Source organism: Phoxinus phoxinus (assembly GCF_949152265.1).
Source record: "Phoxinus phoxinus genome assembly, chromosome: 12".
NCBI lineage: Eukaryota > Metazoa > Chordata > Actinopteri > Cypriniformes > Leuciscidae > Phoxinus > Phoxinus phoxinus.
In genome coordinates, this window is record NC_136887.1 from 18697682 (window position 1) to 18725020 (window position 27339).

General features: G+C 38.1%; 1 protein-coding gene across 3 annotated transcripts in view; it reads right to left on the minus strand.

The window, feature by feature from the left end:
* Positions 1-1656: 1656 nt before the first annotated feature.
* Positions 1657-27339, minus strand: part of gpc3 (glypican 3) — a 146060-nt gene continuing 120377 nt past the window's right edge. For all 3 annotated transcript variants that reach the window (XM_079631692.1, XM_079631694.1, XM_079631693.1), the window contains exons 7-8: positions 25773-25977; positions 1657-5191 (exon numbers count right to left, since the gene is read on the minus strand). In XM_079631692.1, the coding sequence (XP_079487818.1) occupies positions 5013-5191; positions 25773-25977 (384 nt within the window). In that variant the 3' untranslated portion in view covers positions 1657-5012. The remainder of the gene's footprint in view (positions 5192-25772; positions 25978-27339) is intronic.

The following is a 27339-nucleotide window of genomic DNA, read 5'->3' on the forward strand; positions in this document are numbered from 1 at the left end:
TTCAAATTTCTGCCAGTTCATCGGTTCCTGACTGATTACACTTAAAGCTCTTGATATTAAACATTTTGAAAATGATTACAAATAATTTTGTCAGTAAATTATTCAAATAAAGTTAAATCAGTGTTTAACATAAACCAGAACACCTAAAAGAGAATTAGCGTAATTAACTTTAGGTAAATTTGTACTTAAAGTATAGTCTATTCAATTTGTGAATAAAGGAATGCCCAAAATTATGAAAAAAAAGTATAGATTGTAAATTAATTTATATAATGAAGTTACTAAATTCGAATTTTAATAATTGTAAAAATAATTATCAATAATTATATATTATTTCTATTTCTATTTTAATTAATAATTATTACTTTATTAATTATTTCTACATTATATTTCTGAAAAAAATATATAGGCTATACATTTTAATTGATTTAGTTTACCAAATGTAATGAGTTCACTATGTCATACATTTGTAAAATTATTTACTTTTAAATTATTACTACATTATATATCTACATTACATATATATAATATATAATGTATATATATATATATATATATATATATATATATATATATTACCAAACATTGTCTATTGGTTGCATATAGATTTTTTTTCCCCTGGCATACAAATACAGTAGATTAAATAAATAATGCAAATAATTACTTATTAATTAGATTGTTATAGCCAACAAAAATGATATTACGTACATTTCCATTTTACAAACCTAAATTGATTGCAGACAATGAAATTTTGATGAATTTTCAAAGAAATGTGTTGCTCTAGCTTGTTTCAATTAACACAATTGAACAAACACCAAAAAATATTTTTTTTGAGTGCATTATAGTGGCCCATTAGTATGAAGATGGTTTTCACCCACAGAATCACAAAAACGTCAATAAACTAGTAATAATTTCTGTAGAACACAATTAGCCTGACTAACTGTGCCACCCTAAACAAAGAAGACCAGTTGGTCCTAAAAATGGGGGATCCCTGCATAGCCACTTTATTACCCTAAGAAAACATTCAACCTGCGCATTTCAATGGGCCTGTTTGCCCATTCTCACTCGTCCATTAACATTCAGAGAGTAACCAACAGCCCCTCTGCTGCTCTCTCGCCTGATAACCGGCCTCTCTTCACTGCTTTAGGGGAGAAAGGACCAGAGGGACACAACAGGATCTGAATCCACGAAAAACTGAAATATCGCCCTCGCAGTCAGATTAGGTTAGTAACGAGATAAAGTCTGTTAAAAACACCGGGGGATTGTTTGTGTGTGTGTGTGTGTGTGTGTGGGTGGGTGGGGAGGGGTGACAGAATATAAACACTGACTAAATAAGGTTTAATTTGCAACTGTAAGTGTGAGGCACCACAGGTGTGTCTGACAGCTTGGGTCAGCTGAGAGGAGATCATCAAGACAAAATGGAGATGAGTGGAGTTGATAATATGCTAGTCATTTGCATTTACTTTATGTAGGAAAACATGCATTTTTACATACTACTGAAAGTCGAAAAGACACTCCTCATCTGGTTGGAATGAGAATTGCATATAGATATGAACACATACAGTACACTACACACTTCATTCACTAGTGTGAAACTTAAAGAAGCTCCATAAAGACTGTAGTTTCTCACAAACAAACTATCAAAACAACACCACAATTGCAACTTCAACATTTTTATTTGATTATCGTTTACATGGACATTTTTAAATGATAACACATGTACTTTATTGTCACAAATAAACAGTATTTGTACTGAACGTTCAGTTTTGACCTTTGAAAAGCAGTATTGACAATCAAATATTCTGTACACTGGGTTTCCCAGAAGAGCAGGTAGAGGCAGGACAGTTTCTCCACTAATGTAAGGTCTGAGTAACTGTACCCTGGAGTGAATGAAGGGCTCCATTTTACCCCCCTCCCCCGTCGCTCTGGTTATTGAACGGCCCAAGCCAAGCTCAAGTACTCGAATGTGCCAAATGGCCCCTGAATGCACCCCCACTGTGCAATCAGTACCAGTATAAACAGTACTGCAGAATTCAGAGTTTAATTACGGCACTCGACACATTCCATTACTGGCAAAAGCACATCCTTCATTTAATACATACTGTAATGACAACAAGCTATTTGTTTCAATTAAACTGAGATTTCTGTATATCAATCCCTCGGCCATAGTTTGCTTTTAAAGTGTGTATGCTTTTTTTCTTTCAAACTGAATGCATTATGTCTTCTTGCAGCCTATTTTTTATATTACTTTTACAATTTTAATTAAAGCATATCACTGGGCGTTGCAAAAGACCCTTAACTGACTGTGTTTTCTGAATACATAAAATTGTGGTATTTTAATTTGTAAGAGCTTAAACTCAAACTTAAACTTATTTGTTATAATATGAAATAAACAGAAAGCTCAAATAAACAGACGTTTTATGTTTACACAGATGCTAAACAATTGCTGCAACCAGTAAATGATTGCCTTACAATTGGCCTCTACCTGTGACTCATTAAAATAACCACCACATTTTCAGGATAAAACCCCACAGTTAAGTGATCATTATCTAGGCTGTGGATCTGAAGGACAGCTGTGAAAATGAAGACAAAAGAGCATTACTGAGAAATTTGAGCTAAAGTAAAACAAATGTTTGAATTAGGAAATGGGCAAAGGGCATTATCCAAGTGTCTGGATGTCCCAGCGGGCACTGTTGGCACAATTATCAGTAGGTGAGGGCTAAATCAAACCATCCAGACATTGCCACAAAAAGATTGTCCCTCAAGACTCTGCGCATGAACTAGGAGACCTGTGAGGGAAGCTAGAGAAGCCAGTGATCAGTGAAGGTGCACCAGTCAACCATATCAAGAGCTCTGCGTATCACTGGCCTGTTGGGGAGGGGGGCACAAAAGATCTCATTACTCCTAAAGAATCACATAAAAACATAACTGCAGCCTGGCAAGAAGCATAATATTGACCGAGTTGCAATGTGTGAACAGATTTCATAGTCAAATGTGACCAACGTTGTCAAGATGTGGCGAGACGTTGTAAAACAATGTATTCCCTTTAAAGAAAACACCATTCTCACTGTAAATACTGGTTGTGCTGTGAAGTCTGGGGAACCTTATTAACCCAAAACAAAGAATTGATGTTGAAAAATACAGAAAAGTATTACAAGAAAACATGTTTTGTCTGCTACAAAACTAAACTTGAGGATAGTTTCAGCAGGACAGGAACTCATGGGTAATTCGCCACTAGCAATATGGGGTTTTAATAAAACTTGGCTTTCTATGCAGTAGAAACGTTTTCTGAAAATGGTGCTACAGTAATAGGGGAAACATAGAAAATTAACTGTGGCGTTTCCTTTTGGTGGCACCCCTCTATTGATCCGAGTGGGAATACCAAAATGCGGATGCTCGATCTGTAGTTTTAACAAAAAATGGATCTGTCTAAAGTCCACCGGATGAGGCAAAATGGTGTCTTTCAGTTTTTTAAGGGATTTGAAAATAATCATCTGCCTATTGGTATCGGCCAAAAGTGTAACCACCAATAGTTATATGCATTAAACTGTCAAAATGAAGGCGAAATGTAACATTTTGGAATTGCAAAAAACTAAAAAACTAACAGGTTCCCAAAACACTTGGATAAACAGACAGTATTTTCTGCCCCAAACTTAAGCCGCTGGTTGAATCAGAAGTTGACACGACCGCTTAAGCAAACAGTGTTTTGAAAAAGCCCAGCGTTTAAACTTCTCAAAGACGCCAAAAATGTATTTGGATAGCACACATAAATAAATACAATAAATAAATTACACTCTTCAAGGCGAAAAATTTATGATTTGTGATCTAGTCAAATAAAAACTGGATAAGGTCTGAAAACATTGTGTATCATTCCAATTCTGTGGATTCTAACACAACTAGGCTGATTCTTTCAGTTTGTTTAAAACACTTCTTCACACTTAACATATGATGACATGCCTTTGAGCACTGCACAGAGATCAGTAATGAATTACGTCACAGGTTTTGAAAGGAAAACAGTGTCCATAGGTTTCCCATTCAGATCTAAAATGACAGCATTAGCCCTTTGTATACGGAGATATCCAGAAACAGAAAACCTAACAATTGCACAGATCCATCAAGCCATCAACATGTCGCATCTTTCCTTAAATGCAAATGCTACGGCGACCTGCGACAGGATTGGAGGAAAAGAAACAACAGGAAGTGTCGAGGGTGTCCATTTAAGAGAACGCTTTAATCACACGATTATAATGCAAGGATAGAGGAAATGGAAGAAAAGGGAAGAGAGATAATGAGAGACTAAATCAAAGAGAGATTATAAAATACCACAATTTCTGAAAAGGGAAAGTCAGCATTCTAATAAAACAGTTTAAAAGCATTTTTTTGTAAATGAAGTACAGCTGTGTCACGCTGTAAGGAGAGGGTTTCACAACGACATGCCGATGCCTTGATGTCCTCCACTCCAAGGGTCATTTACTGCACAGGAAATGAGTGGCCGAGGAGAAGCTCACTGCAGTGTGTATGAGAGACAGTCTGCGCCACTAGGGTTGTACGTTGTACGTGTTCTCAGACTGTCAGTCACGCTTCCTTCTCTTTAAGTGTGCCCATTCACTCACAAAAGCTGAGCCTCTTTGTCTTTTCAAAAGCGATTTAGCTCCTTTTCCTCCAGAAGGCTTTGGCCTTTGTGTAAAACTGCATGTGTATAGCAAAGGGGAGGCGATGCTCAATGTAAAACACATGGCTGTTGTGTGGCATATGAGCATGGAGGGAAAGAACATGATTCTTGTATGTGTATGTAATGCTCTTCATGCTGTAGAAGAATGACTTCATAGTCTGAGCGTGGTAGATGATACTGAAATCCTCAGGTCCACACAAAATATATAAAAGAAGAGGTTCATATAGTAAGACTCGAGGCTGAGAAGAGGAAAGGTTCTCGTCCTTGGCCAAAAATCACGGGGCTTTATGTACACATGGGCATCAGTATTGTTTCTGGTCAAACTGGTTTGAAGATGGATTTATCACTGAAGACCCAATGTTATGAGGATGATGATGGTAAAGATGAAGGTTACACTAGGAACGTGTGCCGCCCGTGCCGCTCCAGGTATGGAAGCTCCGCCGTGTGCGTCTTTAGCCAGTCTGGGAGTCAGGAGCAACTCGTGAAGCGTCAAGTCGTCAATTGCCAAGTTATCCGCCAAATCTTAGAAAGAGAGAGAGAGAGAGAAATTATATGGATGGATATGCAGAGCATAAAACTGTTTCAAATCCTGATTGTGTGCTGTAATAATTACATCAATTAATATTTGTCAAATAAAGTTATTATATGGCTTCAAAAGTCCCATAGAGAATGCATGGCTCTAATGAGTCAGTTCTTTTTACTGAATCAAACACATTCTGGACAATCAGTGTAGTCTGATTGCTGAACGAATGACTCTTCTGAGTCTATTCTTTTAAGTTATGCAAACGCAACTAGTGTAGTCTGATTCCTGAACAAATGACTCGAGTTGGGTCAAACACATTACGAACAATCAGTGTAGTCCGATGCCTGAACAAATGACTCAAAGAGTCTGTTATTTTAAGTAAACCAAACATGCAGCACAACTATATGTAGGATGTAGTGTAGACAATTAATGACTCAGTTCTTTTTACTGAATCAAACACATTCTGAACAATTAGTGTAGTTTAAATTCCTGAATGGATTACTCTGATGAGTCCGTTCTTTTGAGAGATTTAAACCAATGCAGCATAACCAGTGTAGCCTGAATTCGGAACTAATAACTCAAATAAGTCAGGTCTTTAAGTGAATAAAACACATTACGAACGATCTGTGTAGATCAATTCCTGAATTAATTACTCTGATGAGTCAGTTATTCTGAGAGAATCAAACCAATGCAGCACAACCACAACCCGAACGAATGACAAGAAGTCAGTTCTTTTTAGAAAATCAAACACATCAGCCTATAACTACCATAACAATCATTACATTCTTTACAATTCACTTTCCTACTGTTTACTGTGTGTTTTCTGTGAGCTTTCACAACTGCAATATGTCACTAAAATATTCAGTAGTTATTTTTGGGACATGTATGATAGAATGTATGTGAATCTGCTCTTAAAAAAAAGCAGTGTTTGTACCCCATGATTATAACATGAACCTTTCCAGTCATCTTGGCGACGTATGTGTGCTTACTTAGTCTGGAAAAATAGCTACTTCCATTCTCTAATAACCAGTCATTAGTTTTGTTATGTCGTCGTCTTACTGGAGTGAGGAATATGGCAGCATTCCATTTTAAAACCATTTAACAATTGTTTTCTTCACTAAAAGAAAAACATCTTTTCATTTATCTCAGCATCTACAGATGAGGTGTATTGTCTGGGAAATCAGCCATGAGGGAGACAGAACTATGAGGTGAAAATTATGAAAAGGAAAGAGGATATCAAGTATGGAGAAGCACGCCAGCTATTTGTCCCCTGTGAAGTGTCCCTCTAAGCTGAGGAGAATCTTATTCGTTCAACACACACACACACACACACACACACACACACACACACACACACACACACACACACACACACACACACACACACACACACACACACACACACACACACACACACACACACACACACACACACACACACGAGCTATGGCAGATATATACACACATGCTCCCCTGCCTTATGTAGCACATACCTCAAATTCCTGCTCTCCATCTGACATAACTAAACCATGTAGGCAATATACACTGAAAACATTGAATATCTAGGATTTAAACCTGGAAATAAACAGTGTTTTAGAATTTTTTAAAAATGTAAACATAAAAATAGACTGAATAGAAAAAGACTTTAAGGTCACTAATCAAATTTAGTACATTTGTGACATTGATCATGTGACTGGGTGCAAATGGTCAGATGTTATTAAGGAGTTCATGTTGCTCTTTGGATCATTTTCAAATCATGCTGGAGAACACAAACCCGTGGAGTTCATGTCAACTTGAGTGCTGCTGTCACTAAAGAAAAGGGGCCAAACCAAATACTGAGATGTTCTCAAATTCATTCATTTTTCAGTTAAGCATTTCAATCAAGTTATGCTGCAAAAACTGTAAACTAAATTATACAAATGGAAAACAGAAGAAAAGATTAAAAGTGCTTCACAATGTCATTTGATAAAACTACAAGAATAAGAAAATGCATAAAACATGGTAGATCGTTCTCATAATCTTATTTTTATTTTAATTCCCTTATTAAAGGTGCAGTGTGCGATTTCTGAGAAACTGTTGATATTTGAAATCAACCCAAACAAACACACGCCTCCCTCCATTTCTCCGCCTCCAAAATGCATGAACACGCAATGCAAGAATCTCTTTATTATAGCAGAAGCAAAGCAAAATAACTAGAAATAAAGCGAAGATGACGAATGAATGACAAAGGAAGAACAAAAAATAAACATACAGTACACAAGTGTATACAAGCAAGAGTTGGTTGTTATAGTCGCCAGCAGCACAGACAAACAACGACAATCAAAACTGTTCTTTTACTATAGCTTACATTACAACAACAGCATATTTTGGTTCTGTGAAACAGCAAAACCAATGTTACTCACGTATGAAGCTGAAGCAACGCAACCTCGGCATCCATTTTCAGGCCTTCCCGCTTCAATCACTCATTTGGAAAGCTTTTCTAACATTAACGTGGGTCCTAAAGCTATTTTCTGATCATAACCCTTCTTTCTCCAGTGATATTCCTCAGACCTTTTCTTTTTTGTAATGTCTCTCAGCCACCTCTCTTTCTACAGTCAAATCTTCCTCTTGCTCACTTTCTCCCCTCTCGCATCATGAGTGGACACGCCCCCTGCTGCTGATTGGCTAAAAGTGTGTTGTGGTGCTCGGTCTGATCCACTTTCAACAGTGCTTACTGCACCTTTAATATACTTATTTCAAATATTTCTATATATATATTTAAGTTGTTCATATATAAAGTTGATTATATATATATATATATTTTTGTAATAGAATTGCCAATAGTCTGAAGTCTTTATAGCTCATTTAATTATCTGAACAGAGAAGCATTTTCACCCCACTATATACAGATGTAAACACACAATAAACGAACATGACAAATGCAGTCTGTGTTTGTCATGTTGTGCTTACCTCAACATTGGTGGAAGGCCGCGAGCATTTAAAAAAACTATAGAAATCCGTTTACACAACATTGTGGGCACCGGGACACCTGTCTGTATGCTAATATTATCTGCAATACATTGACTGGAAAGACAAATTCAATCTCATCTACTGAGATCAAATGCCATATTTAATTCCCTCCTCCCCAGCATCTTTAAGTTGCCTCCTTCGTTTGGGGGGAATTTAACCCCACAGGGAGGAAGTCCACCATTTGGGCTGCGTAGTGGTGGGATCAACAGGAAGGCATGCAGCTTAATTAATTCTAGGCCCTGAACTCAGCATGCCAGCCAGTGAGAACCAGGCCGAGAGCAGGAAAAAAGATGGAGGCCATCTCTCAGGGGGTCCTCTGGATGCCCGGGGGCCCATTTCAGCACAGTCGACTTTAAAACAGAGGAAGGAGGCAAATAAATAAAGCCTCGGCGCTGAAACCTCCTTGAGATTTCTGTGCAATTACGACAGAGCTTGAACGCGCGCCAGAAAACAATTAACTTTTTCTTTCCCTCCGTCCACTGACAAGCCAGCGGTTAGACATTCCACGGCCCCTGAAAGGCTGATTTTTCATTGTGACAGCGGCACACTGTACCACTAGTCCAATTAAAGCAGAGGTGTAATTCAATACAGCTTTTATATACACTACACCCTAAATCAGGCGAGGAGTCGTGTGCATAGGAATGAATGTGAATGTGTGTGTGTTATTGTTTGCTGTGCGAGTACGGAGAGGTGTGAGTCACTGAGTAAAACCCCAAATGTTCATAAAAATAATAGGGGTGAGGGTCTGGCTGCAGCAGCCAAAAGAATCGACACAGAGTGCAAACTGTGTATAACCCAACTCCACAATGTGACCTATAATATCCCGTTATAATGAGCCGTGAACACTTGCGAATAATAATGTGAGTGACGGGATCCACAGAATGGTTGATGGTCCGGTTGACATTTGTTTTGGATCTGATATCCACACAATGGCAATTAGTTGGATGGATATGTGAAGGCTGGCATGCTAAATATAGAAAACAGAAAATCCTACAGACAACGAATGAGCATGAGATAGTCTGACCAATAGCACAAAGGCTCGCAAAGGCTATCAATTTTCAGCAGTATCAGTCTCCAGGGCTCTCCTCCACCACGCAAGCAGAGCTCTGACTGGCTTTATCACAGAGTTACGAGCTCCAGTTACGACACGGGTCAGAGGTCAACAGTCAGCCATTGATTGCTAATGGTGGGCTTGGACCAGCTCAATCCCCGCAGCGCACTACATCACAGGCACAGCAAACAGGAACACAGAAACAAGTTTTAAATGTTTATTGCAGCACTCCATAGTAAGAATAAGACATTAGCTGACTGCTTTAGAGGACTAGTTTGTTTCAAGACCTGGTTAAAGAAGATTTATAAGCTCTTGGTGTTTAAAGAGAGCCGATGAGGGTGTTTAAGTGCTTTGCTCTCCTTAACTCAAGAGGACAATCTTTGTTCTTTCAAACAACAAACAAACCTACGCTAACCCAAGCGTGAGGATAATTCTTATTAGGGTGCATCCTACTACTACAGCTCATACTTGGGGATGGAGATTTCAACTACTTAACCTTACGGTTTAGAGACCTTTTGACATTAATAGGGTTTTGTGGATTTTAGAAGAGCATTGAAGCCATCTACACTACCACTCAAAAAATGGCAAAATGGCTAAATATTATTACAATTTAAAACAACTTTTTAAAAATGTATATATGTTATAAAATGTAATCTATTCATGTGATGCCGATTATCGTTCATAAATGATTATAACATGCTGATTTGCTGCTCAAAAAAACATTTATTATTATTATCAATGTTGAAAACAGTTGTGCTGCTTAATATTTAGTTGGGACCGTGATATCATTTTTTTTCAGGTATCTTTGATGAATAGAAAGATCAAAAGCAATAAGGTTCCATTATTTAATATTAGTTAACTACTTTAGTTAACATTAACTATGATCAATACGCCTGCAGCATTTATTAAACTTAGGGGATGTTAATTTCAACATTTACTAATACATTATTAAAATCAAATGTTGTATTTGTTAACATTAGTTAAAGGGATAGCTCACCTAAAAATGAAAATTCTGTCATCATTTACTCACTTTTATGTTGTTCCAAACCTGTAAATGTTTTTGTTTTGCTATACACAAAGGAAGATATTTTGGAGAATGTTTGTAACTAAACAGATCTTAGGCCCCATTGACTATAGGAAAAAAATATAGGGCCTGAGATTTGTTTGGTTACAAACATGTTCCTAAATATCTTCCATTGTGTACAGCAAAACAAAGACATGTATACAGGTTTAGAACAACTATAGGGTGAGTAAATGATGACAGAATTTTTATTTTTTTTTTTCATTTTTGGGTGGACTATCCCTTTAATGCACTGTGAACTAACATGAACAATCAATGAACAGCTGGATTTGTATCAACTAGCATTAACAAATATTAATAAATACAGTTTCAAATGTATTGCTCATTGTTAGTTCATGTTAGTAAATACATTAACTCATGTTAACAAATGAAACATTGTAAAGTGTTACCTAATTATTTGTATTTTATGATGTCATTTTATGATGATTAAATGGGAGGGGGGAAACGCATTTAAGGAAGGACTGAGTCTCACATTTGGGGGTGGGCTCTTGGGCCAGTAAGAAACCACCTTGCAACTAATCAAATTACCTTAGCAACCCCTATAACAACTACGTTCCAAACAATCACCTATCAACTTGCAGCTCCTAGCAAACAACCACTCAGCAACATCCTGGCAACCAGTGAATATAATGAATATAATATGATCTTCTGATGAATATAAAAAAAAGAAATACTTACAAAAAGAAAATATGCCTCTCTCATCAGTCTGGCCTACATAGTTAACAATGTATACAGTCTCCATGCAGAACATTCATCAAAATCTAATAGCTCTTTAGAGAGATTCAAAAAGTTTTGAAATGCAGTTCATCATAGAGCACAGGATCTCTGCCAACTCCCAGACAGACCTCCACTCCACCTGGACATACAGTTGCTGTGTTTATTCTGGAGCTCCCATCCGCCTTACAGGTGTTCCTCGGGACTAGATAAGTACATGGAATGTCAGTCTCCAAACACAGGTGCTGCTTATGAAAGTGGCCAATACCGCTGTACATTGCTGCTACATTTGTGAAGCCGGGGTTATGAAAACACAGAACGACAAAAATGTGATAAAGCATTCCTTCAGCATAAATGTCCTTTAGATATCAGACAAGACGCAGCCATCTGATCATTATTCTTCCCAGATATCTTTTTCTTTTTTTATAGCAGTTTAAGTATCATATATAAAGCCACTTTATTATAAATCACAAAATATCATTAGACTGTGCTACTGACTTGGCTTTTATGAACGATTATGGTGATTTAGATGCACTGCCTGGAACCAATAAAGCACATTTTGTGCTGTGCAGGTGTCAAATTAGACATTTTCATTTCCAAATGTTTCATATCAATATCCTTTCCCGACAGACATTAAGATACAAAGCATACAGACTTTTATTGGCCGACCCAAAATATTGCTCTAGGGTTACACTCAATGGGCATACAAATGATTTTATTGCAAAAAGCTCAAATATACTCTATAAGGTTTGGGTCAGTACGTTTTTTACGTTAATAAGACATACATCTCTCTGTTGCCTTTGGCTTGCTCAGTTGGGGACATTCAATTTAATTAATCAATGAATAAAACTATTGATTAGCATTACCAAACATGGACGTTTTATTATTATTTTAATTAATACTGTGAAGCTGCTTTGATACAATCTGTATTGTGAAAAGCGCTATAGAAATATTCTTGACTTGACTATTTCTCTTCAAAAGCATAATCCTGTTCTTTTGATCTTTCTATTCATCAAAGAATCCTGAAGAAATAAAATCACGGTTTCCACAAAAATATAAGCAGCACAGCTTTTTTTAACATTGAAAATAATGAGAAATGTTTCTTGAGCAGCAAATCATCATATTCGAATGATTTCTGAAGGATCATGTGACACTGAAGACAGGAGTAATGATGCTGAAAATACAGCTTTGCCATTTCAGGAATAAATTACATTTTCACTGTATTTTGATCAAATAAATGCAGCCTTGGTGAGCAAAAGAGACTTCTTTCAATAATGTTTTAAAAACGTACCGACTCCAAACTTTTGAATGGTAGTGTATGTCATAAATAAAAGCTGATATTTCAGCCCCTCCTACACCTCTATCTCAACAAACGTAAGACCCTCTGTGAACACACTCCACGCTCACATATGCAGCTCAGTCAGTGTCTCTGGCCGAAGCTGCTGCTGGTTCTGGTGAGGACAGAGAGAGGAATGTGAGCATATGTCTCCACACCCATCACTCTGACCACAGGCCCACTCCAGCAGGCAGCCAGCGGCTAGCCAAGAAAAACTAGCCAGCCATGAGGAGGCCAAGACACAGTTACAGAACACTGAGACGCAGCTAAAGCACATCCAGACAGAGATGCCGCTACTGCACACGGAGCAACAGCAATGCTGTGTTTTGTTGTTCAGCGGGAATGATACTTTTCTATTTGCTTCGGATATAGGAAAAACACTGAGACATTCGTGTAAACTACCATTCAAAGTTTGTACCGGTAGTCAGAATGTTTTTTTTTTTAAAGACATTAACATATACTTTTATTCAGCAAGGATGCACTTAATCAAAAGTGAGAGTGAAGATATTTATAATTTGTCAAAATATTTATATTTCATTTTTCTATACATCATAAGACTTTTTTTTTTAACATTGATAATTAGAGAATTATTTTTGAAGGATCATGTGACACTGAAGACTGGAGTAATGAAGTTATGCATCACAGGATTCAATTACATTTCAAAATATAGAAAACAGTTATACTTTAAATTGTAATATTATTTCACAACATTACTGTTTTCATTGTATTTTTTATCAAGTAAATGCAGCCATGGTGAGCATAAGAGACGTCAAAAAAAAAAAAAAAAAAAAAAAACGTAGTTAAAAGGTGTAAAACAGGGTAACACTTTATGTCCAATTCTCAATAGTTGCCTAGCATGCATATTACGAGGATATTGGCTGTTTATCAGTATATAGCACATATTAACGCCTTATTCTGACCATATTCTATCTCCCTTAATCATGCCCAATTTCTTTCTTCTGCTGAACACAAAGGAAGATATTTTGAAGAATGTCGGTAACCAGACAGTTGATGGACCCCATTGACTTCTATAGTAGGAAAAAAATACTATGGAAGTCAATGGGGCACATCAACTGTCTGGTTACCGACATTCTTCAAAATATCTTCCTTTGTGTTCAACAGAAGAAAGAAATTCATACAGTATTGAAACGAGTAAATAATAACAGAATTTTCATTTTTAAGTGAACTATTCCTTTAACAATATCTTACTAACTAATAATAAGCAGTAATAAGGAGTTTAATGAGGCAAAAATTGCATTTAATAGTTAGTTAATAGTGAGAATTGGACCCTATTCTAAAGTGTGACCGAAAACAGTTTGTGGGAGGTAAAGCAGAGAAAGCAAGAACAGTCTAACACAGTATAAGATTGTTCGTTTGAAGATAACTGATTCTTTTCCTCTATGAACCGTCCTAACCCTATGTCAGAATTCCCTGTCAAGCCCTTCAATGGGCAGCATTGTGGGGCAAATTCAAGTCAACACATATTAATTAGCACAACCCAATGTGAGCGAGGCCACTGGTGTCAGCTATATGGCTCCTCTCACTAAATCTGCTCATAATTAGATTTACTCAAATATATTTTTAGCCTCTAAAGTTCAGATTAGAGACAGGGAGAAATAGTCACAAAACAAAGAGATTCAGAGACAGATCTTACCACAGTGGGAATATAATTTCCTCTGGTATGGTGAAGGCCTAGTTGCTGTCTCACCATAAGAAATCACCATGTTAAGGTCATTTCAATGAGCTGAGCTGAGGGCATACATGAACTCACTGCCCAGAAACGCTTATAAATGCTCCAGCTGCTGTTAGTGCCAGAGAGGCTGCAAACATTCTGACTAAGATTTAAAAAATGGACCAGCAGAACCTCTTGTGCAAGATGCTTGTGCGTCCAAAACATGCTGCTGTGTTGTGGGTGTTTGCCAGGATCCTGCCATCCTTCGTGTTTTTATATTTTTATATTTATGTATACTGTTGGGTCTTTGTGTGTACGCATTTTCCCATTCATTTTTCATAAAAATGTTATAGGGTCGCTAACGACCCGAGGTGTGTAACAGTGTAAGCAGGGTTTGAAATTAACTTTTTTTTACCCACCGGCAAATTACATTGGCTATTAAATTTTTAAGTTACATGCCATTCAGAACTTCTAGCCAAAAAAAAAAAAATTAACCAGATTAATTATGTCACAGCTTTATACACACACACACACACACACACACACACACATACACACACACACACACATACACACACACACACACACACACACACACACACACACACACACACACACACACACACACACACACACACAATATATATATATATATATATATAAAATTTGGATTTCATACATTTTCTTATTCAAACAAAATCCTGTCATCCAACCATCTCCTCCCTTCATCTTTCATCCTCATCACCAAAAATGTGTTTTAGGTGGAAAGATCAATACAGTACAAAGAACATGTAGGATGTTGGATAACAATGTCTTTTCTGTTAACCAAATGTTTTTTAATCGTCACTATTGCTTGTCGCTGTATTTTGGTAGAAACAAGGTTCACTATGGTGATATTTTTCGCACTAAACAGAAACGACTGTCACTAATTAAATCCGTATTAACCTCAAATGCAACCTCACAGCTCTTTCTGTGCCTCCTGGCTTACGGATGAACCACAGTAGGTGAGACAGTTTGTGTTTCTAGTCTTTCGGGTGACGGACAGACATGACGCAGAAAGATGTCTGGAATCAATTCTGGACATCCTGCTAATGTAAATAAAACCTTCACACAAACAAACACGTTCTTTTGGAATCTCTCAGACACAGAAATGAATTGGAAGGAGAGGAAAAAAAGTGTTCTCTGTGTGAAATATGAGCCTAATTGGTTTATTAACTTTTGTCAAAACACAACTGTCGAGCTTCCTTTACTATCCCTTACCTTTAATGTGACATCACCTGTGTTAGTGTTTGAAACCAGCCTACCATATACAACAATGTTTGGTGAGACGCCATAAACTCCCAGCCACCATGTTAAGCCTCCCACAATGGGAATGACTGTAGATGTAATCCATCTAGCTCCTGTGCATATTGAGTCAGGCACTGTTTACACAAATGCTGGTTAGGTATCATTATTTCTCTGTGTATGTGGTTATCTGTTAAGTGCATATGGTTGAGTGTGTGTGTGTGTGTGTGTGTGGGGAGGGATTGTTGTTTATATACAGAGGAAGAAATAAGGATCCCTTGTAGAAAGAGCCAGATCCATTGCGTTGTTTCTCATGGCAAACTTCCTCTCTCTGTGATCAGGATTATTTGCAGATGCGATGGTGCCATTGCTTCTTTCTCAGAAAGGGGGGAAAAACCCACCATCTGCTCTCTTTCCGTTTACTGATCTCACTTTTCTCATCTCATCTCGGTTTACAAACAGCCTTGTATGAGCCCTAATCTAACTCTACAGATCAAATGTTCTGTTGTTAAGTGAGAAATCTTTACATCCTTGAATCTATTTTCTATTTTCATCACTCCAGTGTCCATTCATTCTCCTGGTACCTTCTTCATAATTTGTCGTACTGTGTTCTACAGACGAAATGGGCCATATGGGTTGGGAATGTCCTAAGGGTGAGTAAATGATGACAGATTTTTCATTTTTGGGTGTACTATCCCTTTAAGAGTTGGGCGCTCAAAGAGCTAAAGATATAAACTTCATTGGGATGTCAGAAAATGCTAGAAAACATATTATCCTTAAAAAAACAAAGAGAAATATAGCTGCAAGCAGCAATCACCGGGGCCAAGCGCAAGCAAGACGACAAGACATGCCAAAGTGGCTGGGAGTGTGAGACCAACTGCAGCTAGGAGCAATTGAAGACATTTAAAGATGAATTGTGGCAAAATGGTTGAAAAATCACATACATTAACTAAAAATATGATTATCACTTTCGACCAATAGGTGGCGCAGTTACGAAACTGATGTGATGTGGTCAGAGTGAAGTGACAATGACACATGCAAAGTTTGGTGTCAATATGTCAAGGTATTGCAGATATAAAGCCTGAATAGTAATTTTGGCATCATGCCTAAACTTTGCCACTGCGGTATACGAAAACGGTTTTGTCTATCGACACGAAATCCATAACTTTTACTCGGCACGGTCTGGAGATGACACGATCCGATTTTGGTGAAAATCGGACGTTCGGTCTAGGAGGAGTTCGAAAAAGTAGGTTTTAAAAGAAAATAAAGATGGCGGACAGGAAGTTTGACTGACTATGGCAAAATTGGTATCTATGTTTTCAGCATAACCCAAGAAATCTATTAAGATCAGTGTCATTACAATAGGCAAATGTATGCAAAAGTTATAAAACATTTTTGGAAATTTAATTATAACTTTTGACCAAAAGGTGGCGCTGTCTTGAAATCTTTTGAGTACCTTCAAGGCCTTGTACTGATGACCCATACTGAGTTTCGTAACGATACGTTCATGCGTTCATAAAATACAGCATTTTAGCACATAATTCAAAATGGCCGACAGCCAAAATGGCCGATATAGGAAAATTGTATATCAGTCAACTCAGTATGACGCCCTGAATCTAACGAGACCACTTTTGTGATTTTTGGACAAACCGTTCAGAAGTTATAAGCAAAAACATAAATTCTTCATATCTCCGGACCAGTAGGTGGCGCTGCGCCGAAACGCAGCATGTAGCCTCAGGTCATGCTTGTGATGACATGTACCAAATTTGGTCTGAATCCGATAAAGCGTTATGGAGATACAGCCTTACGTCTGTTTTCGCAAGCGCTACGTAAAATTTATTTGCGCGGTATTCGAGAACGGTAATTTGAATCAACTTGAATTCCATAACTTTTGGTCGTCATGGTCTGGAGATGATCTGGTTCAATTTTCGTGAAATTCGGAGCAACGGCCTAGGAGGAGTTCGAAAAAGTAGGTTTTTCGGAAAATTCAAAATGGCGGGAAAACTATTATGACGGAAAATGACGTCATTGGGTGCAATCGAATCGTCACGAGGTCAGGAATCAGAGGAAAAAAGAATTTTGTTTCTAGCCCTTGTGGTTCAAAAGTTATTAGAATAAACATGAGTGAAACTTTGGACAGCTGGTGGCGCTAGAGGGAATGAGTTGGAGACTCCAAATTTGCTATGGTGATAGTTCAGGCTGTCCTCTATCACTGTGCCAATTTGTATAAGTTTCCCGCAAACGGTTCTATAGGCTGCCATAGACGCCCAGTCGGAAGAAAAAGAAAAAGAAGAACAAGCAGCCATTACGGGGCCAAGCGCAAAAGCAGACGACGAGATATGCCTACATGGCTGAAAGTGTGAGACAAACTGCAGCAAGGAGCAATTAAAGACATTTGAAGATGAATTTTGGCAAAATGGTTGAAAAATCAAATACATTATCTAAAAATATGATTATCACTTTCGACCAATAGGTGGCGCAATTACGAAACTGATGTGATGTGGTCAGAGTGAAGTGAAAATGACACATACAAAGTTTGGTGTCAATATGTCAAGGCATTGCAGATATAAAGCCTGAATAGTCATTTTGGCATCATGCCTCAACTTTGCTCCTGCGGTATACGAAAACGGTTTTGTCTATCGACACGAAATCCATAACTTTTACTTGGCACGGTCTGGAGATGACACGATCCGATTTTGGTGAAAATCGGACGTTCGGTCTAGGAGGAGTTCGAAAAAGTAGGTTTTAAAAGAAAATAAAGATGGCGGACAGGAAGTTTGACCGACTATGGCAAAATTGGTATCTATGTTTTCAGCATAACCCAAGGAATCTATTGAGATCAGTGTCATTACTATAGGCAAATTTATTCAAAAGTTATTAGCATTTTTGGAAATTTCATTATAACTTTTGACCAAAAGGTGGCGCTGTCTCATAAATTTTTGAGTACCTTTAGGGCATTGTACTGATGACCCATACTGAGTTTCGTAACGATACGTTCATGCGTTCATAAAATACAGCATTTTAGCACATAATTCAAAATGGCCGACAGCCAAAATGGCCGACATGGTAAAATTGGATATCAGTCGACTCAGCATGTTGGCCTGAATCTAACGAGACCAATTTCATGATTTTTGGGCAAACTGTTCAGAAGTTATAAGCAAAAATAGCCATTTTTCATATCTCCGGACCAGTAGGTGGCGCTGCGCCGAAACGCAGCATGTAGCCTCAAGTCATGCTTGTGATGACATGTGGCAAATTTGGTCTGAATCCAACAAAGCGTTGCGGAGATACAGCCTTACGTCTGTTTTCGCAAGCGCTACGTAAAATTTGTTTGTGGGTTTTTTCGAAAATTGCTAAGCGAATCAACTTGAATTCCATAACTTTTTGTCGGCATGGTCTGTAGATGATCTGATTCAATTTTCATGGAAATTGGAGCAACGGCCTAGGAGGAGTTCGAAAAAGTAGCTTTTTCGGAAAATTCAAAATGGCGGAAAACTTTTCATGGCGCAAAATGACGTCATTGGGTGCAATCGAATCGTCACGAGGTCAGGAATCAGAGGAAAAAAGAATTTTGTTTCTAGCCCTTGTGGTTCAAAAGTTATTAGAATAAACATGAGTGAAACTTTGGACAGTTGGTGGCGCTAGAGGGAATGACTTAGACACACCAAAATTGGTGTATTTAATGTTGGGACTGTCCTCTATCCGAATGTCAAACCATTACAACTTTCCCGCGATCGGTTCTATGGGCTGCCATAGACTCCCAGAGCGGAAGAAGAAGAAGAATTATTTTTGGTACGGGAACAGATACAATAGGTGCCCGCACCTTCAGTGCTTGGCCCCTAACTATCACCTGTTTAAAAGTTTGGGGTCAGCAAGAACGCATTAAATTGATAAAAAAAAATGACAAAAATATTTATAATAAATCAAAGACATTTTGTTTGTTACAAAATATTTCCATTTCAAATAAATGCTGTTTTGAACTTTCTTCCAGAGTCCGGGAAAAATGCATCACGGTTTCCACAAAAATATAAAGCAGCACAACTGTTTTCAACATTGATAATAAAATGTTTCTTGAGCAGCAAATCAGCATATTAGAATGATTTCTGAAGGATCACGTGACACTGAAGACTGGAGTCATGATGCTGAAAATTCAGCTTATTAATTACATGTAAATTAAACTTTAAAATATAATTAAATAGAAAACAGTTATTTTATATAGTAAAAATATTTTATAATAGTACTGTTTTTTTTATCTAATAAATGCAGACTTGATGAGCATAAGAGACTTCTTTCAAAAACTTTTCAACAGTCATGTAAAGAAATGCCTTTTCATTCACTTAAATTGCTCAGCATAATCTCTACAGAACAGGGCTGAAAGACTTCAAACTAATTATTTCAGTAAATTAATAGCAAATTTCATGTGACCATATTTTATTACTAAGACGTAAATTTAAGAAACATTCTCAGTCTTATTGTCTGGGTCTTGTTCTTTCAGGGTTGACATTCACCATTTATTAAGGGAAGCTAAAGATAACTGAGAAATGACTTTACTCTTGCTCATTTCCTGAACATTTTGCCCTATTCATTTCCAGGTGTGTTTCAGGTTGATTTCCACATTACACTGAGCCGACATCTGTGTTGTCTGTAGCTCCAAGCACCCGGGCCACTGCAGCCAAACATCTGCAGTCAGAACACCACTGAATATGCCCTTACATACACAAACATGGACATGCATTCTCATACCTGCACACAACAAGAACACACACACATTCACACTGTTCACTTATCTAAATGAGGACGTATGATGTTCTTACATAAAGCTAAACATAAATATTGCAGACTAACTCAACCCCACAATCTAACTTCGATAAAAACATTGAAACTCGCTGTAAATTGCTACCTATAAACATGAGTTTATTTATGAATCTTTGAACTATGTTCTCAAATGTCCCCAAAGGATGTTTTTTGTCATATTTAGCTTCTGGGGACAGATTTGTCCTCAAAAGCAGAGTTAATTAAACCCACCCACCCACTCACACGCATATAAATGTATACTTCCTCACATAAACACACACTCACACACACACACACACGGCAGGCCGGCCTCATATGCAGCTTGTTTACGGCTGTGGCGCAGAGCGGCTGCAGAATGCCTGTGCTGTAATGTACCGTAATGGAAAACGTGTGCTTTGCTCCTCACCTATCAGGTGCTAGAGGTCAGAGGTGACACATGGAGCCTGTTAGCATTCCAGCCTCAAGATCAGAAGAAGGATGAAACTATTTATGCTGCAAGAGTAGCGTATGCTCCGCGTGCTTGTGTTTGAACGCTCGTGCCTGTCGTTTTCGTCTCACAAATTCACACCATCCATCACAAAATTTCCTCTCCTCTCCATCCCTCTTACTCTCTCCATATCTTAAGTAAATCTGTAGCAGACCTGATACTCGGGCCCTGCCCAGGCTCTCACAGCGTGCTGCATGTTTCACATTACAGGCATATTTCCACATTGTATTTTGCTAACCCTCGCCTGCTGATAAAGGGCCAAAGAGCTTCAAAGAAAAAATGCTCCTCAGCTCTTACAGTGACCAAACGTCTGCTGAGCACTGGAAAATAACAAGAGCTCTTTTGACAGGACCCATGCTGTGCGGCGGAGTGGTCAAGGCTGCGGAGCCCAGCGCACTTCGACCGGCCCTCTCGAAAACCCCCCGACTCCAGGGGTTTGGCCTTTCGGTGATAGCTACATTCATCAACTCCTCCTGGGTTCCTCCTTGATAAAATGAGAAGGGAACCAAGGAGCGCAGAGAGGGTGGGAAATGTAAGCAAAGCACTTGCAACAGATGGACTGAATGAGACACTTTGTTTTAAACTACGTGGAAACACAAAATGGGGTGATCGTTCAGGGTCTCGATGAAGAAAAAGATGAGAAAGTGTGATAGAATGGGGCGGAAGCTCATAAAGAATGAAAGGCAGCGATGACAGCTGGGCACGAGGTTTATGGTTTGGCTTAGTGCAGGCGTGCTGTCCCAGCTAAAAGCGATGAGACTGAGAGAGCAGGTCTATGTCTGGTTTATCTTTCACACACACACACACCACTACACACAACAGTTTTCAATTCCACTCATCTAATACAATTTTGTCAATTAAAAATGAAATACATTCCTCTTATTTGATTGGCCAAGCACCATTTCAAGAATACTGATATTTCTTTGAACATTAACACTTTACAATAATAATACTTATGAATAATAATATATTAATAATTCTATATAATAACAATACATTTTTACGTAATATCAGTTATAAACTGTATTTAGAATATTATAATTAATTATTACATAAATATTTAATGAATTTTTTAATTTTTTAATAATTCACTTTATTTATTTGAATAATTTTTGAACCTAGCCTAATGTTCATTTATAAATATACTGTTTATATGTTGTTCATTGTTAATCCATGCTCGTTCATAGTACATCCGTGTACATTTATACAGCTTAAAAAGGTTAATAAAGTACTAATATGCAAGTAGAAATGAACTAACACTGTTTATTGTTAGTTTATGATACAAAATGATTCAAACTGCATGACCTCATGTAAAGAAAATGAACCATGGGAGGTTTCACTTTATGTCACTCTGCTTGTTTGTGTTCAGTCTCTGTGTTCTGTGACAACGCTTGACCCTGCTTTGGGCTTTTTTTTTTACTATTTATGTTGGCAGTGAAAAAAATAAACATAATAACTGGCCAGTTATTCGTTATTAATGTCTTGCTTACAGAACTGTTGCATAACATATACTGTATATATCACACTTGAAACCAGAGTGTTAATTTCGTTAACAAACACTATGCCGAAAAATGATCGACAAGCTTTTTTCACGAGTAAGACAAGACGATGATGAAACGACAATAAGGTAATTTAACAATAACTGTGACTATATTAACATCCAATATCGAGACTAAATGTAAGTTTAAAAATAAAAACTTAAAAACCACGGGGAAAAAAAGAGGACATAATGCAGACTTGGGATGCCACAATTCTCAATATAATATTGAACTGTTCGACATCCACGGTGCAATGCGTGCTTTAAATAATTAAACAAGTGCATCATATCTCTCTCCGAACTAGCTCTGTTTAACCATTATGCAGCATGACGAAAATGTGTTGACTAAAACTAGACTAAAATAGCCAGACCTGGTTTCACAGACAGGGCTTAGATTAAGCCAGAATTAGGCCTTAGTTGAATTAGGACATTTAAGTAGCTTTCATAAACGTGCATAAAAAAGCATTGCTGGTGTGCATCTGACAAAACAATGGGACTGACATATTTTAAGATACATCAGTTCAAACATGCATTTTAGTCTGGGACTAGGCTTAAACCTTGTCTGTGAAACCAGGGATTAGTTGACTAAACAAAAACGGGATAAGGTTGACTAAATATGATATAAACTAAAAAGTACATTTAACACAGGACTAAGTAATATTATCAGTATTTGACATCAATATTTCAGTTAAACTCTTTCCCATAAAGCATCATTTAATATGTGACAACAGCACGTTTTGATTAGCGCTGGACTGCTCCGTTGGCCACATTATCTTGTCTAAACGGGGCGGCTGACATTAAAGTGAGTGTGGTGAGGCGGATGACAGGACCTCAGCGCTGGCTGTGTGTATCTCGGGGTGTGTGCACATTACACACACAGCCCGTGTCCTGGAATAGCTCTGCTGGCCTGGAATGCATGGGTCGGTATGGGGGTTGGGGGGAGTCCTGGGGGGTGAAGAGGCCCGGAATCTCTACCCCAGATGACGATTTATCAATCAATCCGGATCACTCAGAACATCCTCAAAATTACTGGCCGGCTGACAGCTTTGATTTACGGGGGTCTGGGCCCAAGCTGCGGCCTGTCTGCACCTAGTTGTTGTTCTACCCATCCCGTTCCCCAGACCCCTGCGCTGCGCCGAAGCCGTGTCTCTTCCGCAGAGCTTTGAGAAACCAGATCTACGTCGTCCATCTCAGCGCACCAGGCACAGACAGGACTTCCATTAGTGAACCTGCCTAACCTTTGGCATTCTGACTTCCTGACCCCTCCCTAAACGACCAACATGGGATGAAAGACAGCAGGGCTGAAGCACGGTTTACTGGGTCATCAGCTTTCTGCCTATCTGCTGTTATCTACAGTATGTACCTGTTTCATCAGAGGCCTAAAGGTCTGTACTAAAACAAACAGATATATTTATACAACACTTGAGCAAGTATATTGGTCAAATATTGCACACACAAAAATGAAACTATAGGCACAACAAAATCTACAATTATGAAAAAAACTGATACTTTTGTAAATGCATTAACAACAGAGAAGCAGAATTTAGCTGCACTTTTTTTTTCAAATAATCGGCCTTACTATATCTTACTATCTCCTCTGACATTTAAACACGAAATGATGCATGACTAAATTTTCATGAAAAAATGCGGTGCTCATGTGCAAGATGCTGAAAAAGCAGCAATAATAATTCCGTTTACAGTGGAAAGCAAAGCATTGGAATGCAAAAACCCATTCTGTGTGAATGTGATTTACATTTTTTGGCAAACATTTGCTGGTAAAATCCAGTAAATTAAACAGGAATCCACACGATTGGGAATTTCGTATAAGTACGAAAGATTTACCCACAGATTTTGCAACAGGTTCACAAAGACCAACATGAAGTTGCTTGGTTTGAAAGTGATACATTGCTACACTACTGACAAGAGACAATTGACCTCAACACTTGGAACAAACAGGCCTAAAAATACTGTATTAGCTTTAGCCATATAGCCAAGTGATATATTACCTTATGCCAAAACACCAGAAAGATTGCTGAAAAGCACAGCCTTTGACATCTCTTGAAAATGTCCTAACCTGCATGATTGATTGTATGGTTGCAGTTTATTATTATAAATGCTAAGCATTTAACATTGTTTTACCCCGCTGTCCACGACACTATCAGAACAATCCTGTAATCCATTCTTAGGTCACAAACCACTGCCCTAACACACACACACAAACAAACAAACAAACAGCGAACGAGAGAGGGCTGGAGAAAGGAGAGGGATATAAAATTCCAAGACAGGAAAGATATATGGCCAACTGTTCATCCCAGTGCCCAAAACGCATTCTCTTCATTCTTAATAATTAAAGCAGTAAATCGTCTACGAGAGGGAGGGAGGACGTGCACACAAACACCACCAGCTCACAGTTCAGAGAGCATTCAAACTCAGCGCTCGATGCTGGACGGTTTATCACCGGTTCGCTTCCTCTGTGTGAATCTGAGTGCTGATATGTGTTATCCTGACCTTCCACATGTGCTTTATATGTGGGATTCTCAGTCAAGCCCTGGGCCCCTGGCGGCGCTACCCAGAGCGCCCAAATCTCTGCCACAACAACACGACCAGGACGACAACTCCCTCTGTTGTGTTTGCTCAGCTGGTCCGGCTTTGTCAGTCAGTATCAAACTCCTTGTTCCTGCCCCTCTACTGTTATTCTTTGCCTCTGTTTAGTTTCTTTGCACTAACATGGTTTGTTGGTTCTTTTGTGCTTTGTTTTGCATCAAAGGGAACATCTCCCATGTACCCTGTTTGTTCCCTCGGACAATGATAGGGTCACGGGGTCACTGATAACAGACAGCTACCTGTAACCTGTGAAGTTGAGGCAACCAGGCCTCGACAATAAGGACTGCCTGATGGTCCAGTGCCAGTGTAAAGGATGATGGATGATGGACTGTCCCAATCGGGCAAGTACAGCATTGTCACGAAAGTTTATCATTAGCATGTGTTTTTAAGTCTTGCCAGTTTAAACATTCAACTGTCAGAGACAGTTTTGTGTGCACACACACGAAAATGCTTGCACAGGAAGCCGTCTCTCAGACAGGTTGCAGGACAATGGCCCTCCTGGAGAAGGATTGGACACCCCTGTCTTAAAGTGACAACAGCCTAATAAACCTGTTGCTGTCTGTGTTTTGAATGTTTATTAAACAACAAAGGACAAAGAAAAAAATCGTACTGCTCGACTGAATAACTTTTGTAACTTTAATAAGGATTAATCTATATTTAATTTATACAGTGAAGAGTATGTGTTATTTTACATTTGATTGTAGGCTAGTAGTTTTAGCTGTGGTATCGAGAATTGCGAAATTTCACCAGTATCTAAAATGCTGGGTTCATAACCTTATTTAATAGAATACATGATTAAATGAGTCAAAAACAATAACTTTTTTATTTTATTTCTTTAGGGAGAGGCCAGTGAATATTTTGGCAGGGCAAGTAAAAATGTTGAACCATTACCCCAACCGGGCCAGTAGAAATAATCCTTAGTGTTGAGCCAATATATTAGCCAATATAATTTACAGCCGCACAGTTTCAAAACTCCTGGCATTTAGTTTGAGTGAGTGCTATATCACTGACCTGCAAAGATGCGTAGGCGTTTGCGTCTCGGGGGTGGCCCGAGTCCTGAAACACCAGTACACTCATCTTCATCATCGCAGTCCCCGCTTTCTAGACCCTCCTCATCCTCGTCTGCCTGGCCCTGTCCGGCTGGGTCTCTTCTCGCATTGCTCCCTCCGGATCGAGCCCTCCATCGCTTCTCAGGCAACGTCACCATCCGTAAAAGCTACAGATAAAAAGACCATTAGCATTGAGAATAGTGGAAAAACGGAATAAAACATTACACCTTGATGACTACAGAAGTATGCCGAACATATTATGCTATTAACCGAATCAGAGAACCTCCAACATGAAAATGTGTGAAATTATTGCAAGATTAACTTCAAATATCAAAAGATACTTTTGGTTTTGAAAGAGATTCGGTTGAGAATTGAGTTTGAGAATCCCTGCTCTAGAACATGAACATGTATATCAGTATGAGATAAGGTTTATGGATTTGTGCTCAGATCACAATCACACTGTAGATGAAATCTGCCAAACAAAGTCATGGCCAAATATTTCATTTCAGCACACTAAAATGGCCGACATCTGGAGGGAAACTAGTTATTTACCGGATAGAGTTGGAGTAATATCTGAAAGATTACTGTAGAAGACAAAAGACAAAAGAACAATAGCAGAACAATGGACCAAACTATTTGGTTTTGATTTTTGGTGGTATAGGTGACGATTCTGTGCATAGCGTGTCCTAAGGTGCCTATTCTATTCTAAACAGCATTTTGTGATTTATTTTATAATTATTAAATAAATAATCAATCTGGTATGACTTTACATTATTTGAAAAAATACAAGGAATATTTATACTATAAAAAATCATTTGTCACTCTACAGGACTATTTAATAAAGTGAAAAGTTGCTTATAAATACAAACTACAATCAGATTCAGATCAGTTATGGAACCTAAATTACACACTTTCACTATTATTTTTATCCTAAAATCTTGATGTTGAAAAGTCTGCACCTATCACCATCTTCTTTTGGTTTTATTATGGGTTAAACAGGTCAGCTGCTTCCTGACAAAAAGTTAAATATCATAAGTTGCTTCATAGTATATATTTATAAATGGTATGTGTAAAAATTCACATTGAGAATTGATTTTGAGCTTGATAAGGTTAAATATTTAAAGGTAATGAAATCAAGCCATTTATTTCCAAAATACTTTTTCTTGACTTTCTTTTAAAAAAGTACTGCACTCAAACAGAGTCAGGCGTAAAACGATAAACGTTAAAAGAGTTGATACTTGCATCGACCGCTGTTGTGTTTTGCCAAACTATAATTGCTGAAAATTCCATCGTCCCCCTCCGTCTTCTGCTTTTCCTTTAATCTTTCTACTCTGTCTCCCTCTTTTATTGATTTCCTTCCGATGTGCGGACACAAGCATGTGCTTGTTGTTGTTGCTTTTTTTTCATTGCTGTTGTTGTTTTTGTCTACAGGAGAAAATTGAGATCAGATGGGTCTGGCTATGGATGGCTTCCCTCCGAAACAAATCAGAGGGCAACAGCTTCTGACCAGCACACAGATCTCTCTCTCT